Source organism: Fusarium oxysporum, chromosome II, assembly GCF_013085055.1.
Source record: "Fusarium oxysporum Fo47 chromosome II, complete sequence".
Taxonomy (NCBI): Eukaryota; Fungi; Ascomycota; class Sordariomycetes; order Hypocreales; family Nectriaceae; genus Fusarium; species Fusarium oxysporum.
The window spans coordinates 454,160-461,727 of NC_072841.1; the positions used below are offsets into that span (position 1 = coordinate 454,160).

At 28.8% G+C, this 7,568-nt stretch overlaps 1 protein-coding gene across 1 annotated transcript; it reads right to left on the minus strand.

Moving 5' to 3' along the window:
• Window positions 1–5,861: 5,861 nt before the first annotated feature.
• Window positions 5,862–6,836, minus strand: FOBCDRAFT_213830 (uncharacterized protein; the record flags this gene model as incomplete). Its single annotated transcript, XM_059609365.1, has 2 exons — window positions 5,862–5,949; window positions 6,058–6,836. A coding segment is annotated over one exon (402 nt), but the record flags the coding sequence as incomplete, so codon positions are not given.
• Window positions 6,837–7,568: the final 732 nt, after the last annotated feature.

Consider the following 7,568-nt stretch of genomic DNA (forward strand, 5'->3'; position numbering starts at 1 on the left):
TAGCCAGGTAGACTGCAAAGACCACCCTTTAGATAATAGAAACAATTCAGGCTATAATATAAGATCTTAAACTTTAACTAAAGAGAGCAGCAAAGACAGGAGCAACAAAGTATCGCCTAGTCCAAAAGGAATACAGCATAAGTACTATAAAGGCAAGGTTAAATATATTAGATAAATAATAGTATCTCTCAAAGGACAGTTTAAACAACTAGACCAAGATATCAAACAGATAAAACAAATTACTACAAAAGAATCTAATAAATAACTTAAGAATATACTACCGAATTATTATATCTATAAGAAATTATTTTAAGAGGAACTAGATATAAAGTTACCTTAATATATAAACTATAATATTAAAATTATACTAAAAGATAAAAAGAACCTAAAATTCTTCCCTATCTATAATCTATCTTAGGATAAGCTAGGAATACTTAGAGAATAAATAAATAATATACTATAAAAAGGATATATTAGACCCTTAAAATCCTTAGTAGGATATATAGTTATATTTATACCAAAACCTAATTTAAATAAACTAAGACTTATAGTAAATTATTAATAACTTAATAAGATCACAGAAAAAGATAAGATACTATTACTACTTATTACTAAACTTAAGGACTATCTATTCGGCAAAAAATAGTTTATAGCCCTTAATCTTAAATCCGCTTATAACCTTATTTAAATCAAAGATGGCAATAAATAGAAAACAGCCTTTTAAATAAAATATAGACTATTTAAATATTTAATTATGCCTTTTAGATTAACTAATATACCTATAGTATTCTAATATATAATTATAAATATACTTCGAGAATACCTTAACATTTTTATAGTTTACTACCTAGATAATATCCTTATTTTCTCTAATACAGAAAAAGAGCATACAGAACACGTCTACAAGGTTCTAAAAGCACTACAAGATGCCAATATGCTTATCAAACCTACCAAAAGTCACTTTTATCAGCCTTAAGTAATATACTTAGGACATAAAATCTCGCATAACAAAATCAGGATAGATAGACGAAAGATCATAGCCATCACTAAATAGAAAGTTCCAACATCAGTAAAAGAAACCCAATCCTTCTTAGGATTCGCCAACTACTACTAACGATTTATTAAAGACTTCAGTAAAATTACTATCCCTCTTACTAAGATTACCAAGAAGAATAAATAATTCTAATAAAATAACAAAGCACAGCAAGCTTTTAAACAGCTTAAATCTGCTATTACTAGTAAACCTATTCTAGTTATATTTAATCCAGACCAGCAAGTTAAACTCAAAACTAATGCTTTTAACTTTGCCTTAGGAAGATAAATAAGATAACAGGATAATAATAATATACTATACCCCATTGCTTTCTACTCTTATAAGATACACAGAGCAGAACTTAACTATCCCATCTATAACAAAGAATTCTTAGCTATTATTAACTATTTCAAAGAATTCAGATATTACCTTAGAGGAAGCAAACATCCAGTAAAAGTATTTACTAATCATAAGAACATAGCTTACTTTATAATAATATAAGAGCTAAACCAAAGATAACTATACTATGCCGAATACCTATATAAATTCGACTTTACTATAGCGCACTATAAAGATACAGATAATAGATACGCAGATGCCATAAATCAACAACCTGACTTTAATACAGGAACTATTAAGACCAAAAAACAACTCCTAGAAACTAACTCCAAGGGAGAATATTAGTTCACTTAACTAGTTAAAATAATCACAAGAACAGTAAAAAGACCAAAACCTCTACCAGAACATCAAAAGTTATTATACCATAACAGCAAATAAGACTTTATTAACTAGCTCAGAGGGTCACGCTACCACCAAAATAATAGCATAACCTATTTTAAAGGAAAAACCAAGATACCTAATAAACATATATCTATAATCTTTAACCACTACTATAATTAGGTTCCCCACGACAGAGACTATAAGAAAACATAGGACCAGATAAAAGACATTTACAATGGCTTTACCTTAGAACATCATATACAAAACCTAGTAGAAAGCTACAAGAAATACAACCCTGTCAAAACAATTACAAGGACTATAAAAGGAACAGAAGAACGTAACTTCCTTCACGAATTTCATTCATATCCCCTATATAGACATCAAGGAGTCAAGAAAACAGTAAAACGACTCTAGGAATAAGGGTATAAATACAAGAAAAAAGACATCGAAAAAGTCATTAAATAATATAACTTATGCATAAGGACAAAAGCACAAAAACATAAACCTTATAGACAATTATAACTACTACCAGTAGCATAACAACCTTAGGACTTAATCATAATAGACTTTATAATTAAACTACCTTTATCAGAAGAACCCTCAACCAGAATCTTCTATAACAGTATTATAATTATTATAGACTAACTCATAAAGTTCTCTTACTACCTACCCTACAGAGAAGTAATAGACGCAGAAGAACTTTCTTATGTTTTTATAGATATATTATTAGCATATATAGGTTACCTATAGAAATCCTTTCGGATAGAGGACCTACATTTACAGCAACATTTTAGTAATTACTTATGGCATAACTTAGACTAAACTACCAACTTATAACAGCATTTAGACCGCAAATTAATAAATAAACCAAATAAATAAACCAAGTACTTAAATAATACTTATAATACTATATTAACTATAAATAAAATAATTAGGTTAAAAAACTACTAATAGCCTAACTTGCCTATAATACTATATATAATAAAAATACAAAGCTTACACCAGCTTATACTAATTTTAGATTTACACTAAATATATATTATAATATATAACAAGAAAAATCAATTAATCTAACCACTATACTTAAAAGTAATAACCTTAAAAATCTATATAAAGAAATAAAAACAGAACTTAAATTTATTAGAAAATATATAAAAAACTACTATGACTTAAAATGGTTAAAGGGACTAACCTTTTTGGAGGGAGATATAGTCTACCTAGCCATAAAAAACATTAAAATAGATTAACTAACTCACAAACTAGACTATAAGTTCATCAGACCTTATAAAGTATTACAGAAAATTTCAGAAAATAACTATAAACTAGACCTACCACCGAAAGTTAGGCTCCATCTAATCTTTTACGTTTCCTTACTTAAATCAATAGCAGACACAATATAAGTCAAAATAGGCAATAAGCCATAAGAAATCTTAGGACCAGAAGTCTACAAAGCAGAAGCTATCAGAGATACCTGCAAAACCAATAATCAGAGAGAATACTTAATAAAATAGAAAAACTACCCAGAAAATAAGAATACATAGGAACCACCAAAACACCTCACGAACACCCAACGACTCCTAAGGGAATTTCATCAACAGGTTCGGAAAAAGGGACATCACCCAGAATAGAGTTCCAGTCAATCATATCCACGGCACCCAAGGACTAAGCGTTAGAAATAACCACAGACTCATCCTAGAGCTCACCAGACTCTTCCTAGGACTACATCCCCCAAGCAAACAATTCATCACCCTTCTTCTTTAACAAACGCTTCTAACTGCAAATACAAGCCAACCTCGCCATAGCAGCTTCAAGAGCCTTCTCAGCATACTCCTCCTCCTTCTCCAACTTAGCACGGGCTTTTATATTCTTTTCCACTATTCAAAGAAAAAGAATATCAAAACGACATCAAAAAACAAAAAACAAGCAGAACATACAGTAGGAAGCAACACCCAAACCATCACACACAACTTTAGCCTCAATACAATTCTAGCACCGATAAGACTAATCACCTTTGACCTAACAAGAAAGGCCTTTCCAGAAACAACAGAAACACGGCATAATCTCATCGCCAAACCTAATAATATACTCAGAAAGTTTAACAGCCTCTAACATTTTCGGATGCAGTTTACTCTTAGAAACGCAACCTAACATTTTATCAGCATTAGAAATAAAAACAAAACTAAGTTTAACTCACGACCAACAGATAGGAGAAATAACAGTTATACAGGTCTTAAGGACAAGACCTAACGGAGGGGAGAGATCATATTACAATCCTAGCGGTTACATCACATATACCCCGTTATTTTTCTCCAATCACAAGGAACATCCCCACCATCTCACATTAGACCAACCTTCTAAAGCCTTCGGTCTAAAGATAAGATAAGGACCGACGACTTTCGCTTAACAGTCCCCCAGACCGATACATAAACTATATTAGTCCCAAAGGGACTAATCTTAATATACTATCAGTCCTTACAGAGGCACCTAGTATATATATATATTCATTTAGTAGTAAATAAAACTTAGCTTACCAGCTATTAATAAAACTTCTTTATATTAATTAAGCCTAACACGCATTAAATCTACCATTAAGAGACGTAACACTTCGACAAGCTCAGCATCACGCCCTACGCAATCTGCCAATAATAAACCTAGCACGGCTTAGTTTATCCACAGTTAGAAACCAACCATCACATCTTAGAGACTTCTTTTAGTTAAAAGTAATATAAATCCTAATTAAGAAATATAATAAAATATAAATAAAGCTTATTTTATATAAAGGATTACTAAGAATATTATAATTATATAATATAGCCTTATATATAATATTAGCTATAAACTTAATATTATTTACTAAGCTAAGAAAATATAAAATATAATAAGATATAAGCCTAGGAAATAACTACCTTTAAAAGGTAAATAAAAGTAATCTTAGTAAGGTCTTAAAAATTAAAAGGTAATAAGTACTTAAATATAAGTAACTAATTTAAAGGCTAATATTAATATAAATAGGCCTAGCTATAAATAAGCCTTTTATTCCTTTATAAATATATATATATAACCTAAACCTAAAGAAAATTATAAATAAAGGATATTTTACTTTAGTATTTAAGATTAGGCTACTTAGGGCTAAAAGCTCTTTAATACCTAGCTATATTTACTTAAGAAGTATAAATAAAAATAAAAATTCTTATAAGAACTTAATAAATAATTACTATTAACTATAATATATATAAAGTAATAAAAGCTTACTAACTAATATATTATATTCCTTAAGAGGTAATATAAATAATAGCCCTAGGAGATTAAATAGCTTTAGATTTTTACTTAATAAAACCAGGGTATATAAGATATATATTAATATAAATATTTATAAATAAAGTATTTAGCTTTACTTAGGATTATTATATAACTAATAGGATATTTCTTATTATCCTCTTAGTAGTAAATAAGTTCTTAAAAATAATAAAAATATAATATTCTAAGAAGATAAAAGTATTTAAGTATAATAATAAAATTATAATAACCTATTTATATATATATACTAAGATAATTAAATAAGAGATATAATATAAACTATCTGCCTTAAATATATAAGCCTAAAATAGTAATATAAAAAGAATAACTATAATTATTATATAAAAAAGTAAAATAATAAAAGTAAAAGTAAAAATCCTAGAATATCTCTAGCTAAAATTAATTAAAGTAATAACTTATCTTTATAATTATATATTATTAGTTTAATAATAATATAAATTATTATATAAGATTTTCTACCTAGCTTATATAGCTAAGTAATTAATAAAGCTAGATTTATTATATCTCTAAGTATATAAATATAAAGCCTTTATATTTATAAAAAATATATAATTATAATTAAATAAATTATATTATTAGGCTTTAAAGGTATAAATTAGGTACTTAATAAGATATATATTAAATAACTCCTATAGGATTTAAAACCTAGTAAATAAAAAGGTATTTATAATATAAGATATTATATCCCTTGTTTATATTGATGGTGCACTGATGTTTGGCTGATCTGTTGAGTCTGTCACGTGCTGTGTCCCGTGACCCATTTGACCCTCCTTACGCCGCCGACGCCGACGGTCTTTGACTTTAGGCAACTGAACTCACACAAAACTTAATACATTTTCTTCCCACAGAACCCCGTGATTACCCCTCTTCCATCTCAGTCGCGCTCTCGTGGTCCAAGACCATGACCAGCCTGGTCTGTATGGTAATCTATCTTACATCAAGCCTTTCTACGCTACTGTACTTATACTAATCTAACCTCCTCTATAGTCATCAAGGTTCAGTCTTCTCCAGTACCTTCTTGGCCTGCCACCGGATGGCCTTGAGCCACTTATCGTGCAAGCCGCCCAGGCGAAGGGCCTTAATGAATTCCCTTTCCCTCCGGCTTGGATTTACCCCTCTAAGTAACTTCCCTTCTAGCTTATAAAGCAGCTTTATCTTGCGATTAAGGAAGCCTTTATTAATTAGCTGATAGTAAGGCCATAAGAGCAGGAGGATCTTGCAACCAAAGATTGCTAATCTAACGCGGCCGGTATTATCCTCTTTTCCCCAGTCTATTCTGATTTCTATTACTATATCACGAAGCTCGCTATAATTATCTTTCTTAATAGCTTGCTCGATTTTATAGGTTATATTATGACCTTTCGTCAGATAATACCTATCAGGATTAGGTGCCTATAGGCTTCTTTTAAGCATTGTGACAGTGAAGCTATGATGCTGTTAGCGGTTGCGATTAGAAGTTGGATCGGATCGCTTACTGTGGAAGCGCGGTGGATGATTTAAGCGTGCTGCAGGGGTCGGCGAAAGACCTTTGAAGTGGGTTGCAGGAAGAAGATTGGGGCCAGCTGAAGAGTAAGGCTCTCCAGCTGGGTTATGTGCAGCTAGGTTCAGGCTGTAATTAAGGCAGCTAACTATGATGATATTGACTTAATAAAGCTTTGCCTGCTAAGGGGCAAGAAATGTTTAAATTATATTAGACTTTGGAGATGCTTGGATATAGCTTTTAAGGCTAACTTGCAAACTTAAAAAAAAAAAAAAATAAGATATTATATTTAATAAATAATAATATTTTAATAGAAATATAATAACCCTTTAAGATAACTTATATATAAAAGACCTAATAGTAATTAAAAAATAAATTAAAAAACTAATTTTATTTTAGTAATTTTAGCCTAACTAATAATAAATTTACTTAATAAATAAAAAGCTAAATAAAGTTATTAATAAGTATATAAAATTTAAAAATATTAAAACTAATAAATTAATAAAGGCTAATAAATAATTAAAACCTTATATATAATTTAAATTTAAAGTACTTTTAATACTATTAGAATTACCTTAATTAGGTTTCTTTTATACTTTATTAAAAGACTTAAATATAAAAAGAGGTAATATATTAATAAGTAAAACCCTTATTAAAATATAAGTAAGTAATTATATCCTATTTAATATAGTATTCCTATTAGGAATATTATAATATAAAATATATATAAATACTTAATAAAAGACCTAAGGTTATAAGAGTTAAGAAAGCCTAGCTAGCTCTAAGAACTTACTAAAGAGAAGGAGCTTATCTTAGCCTTTAAATTAATTTAATATAAGAAAGTAAGAGGCCTAAAAGGATAAAATAAGCTTTATATTAGGCAAGGAAAAAAGGCCTTTTATTAATATATATTAAAAGCTCTTAAAGACGCTTCTTAGCTTATATACTAATATAAAAAGTTATTTATATTAAGATATAATCTAAAAGGCAAAAAAAATATACCTAGAAAGTTATAAA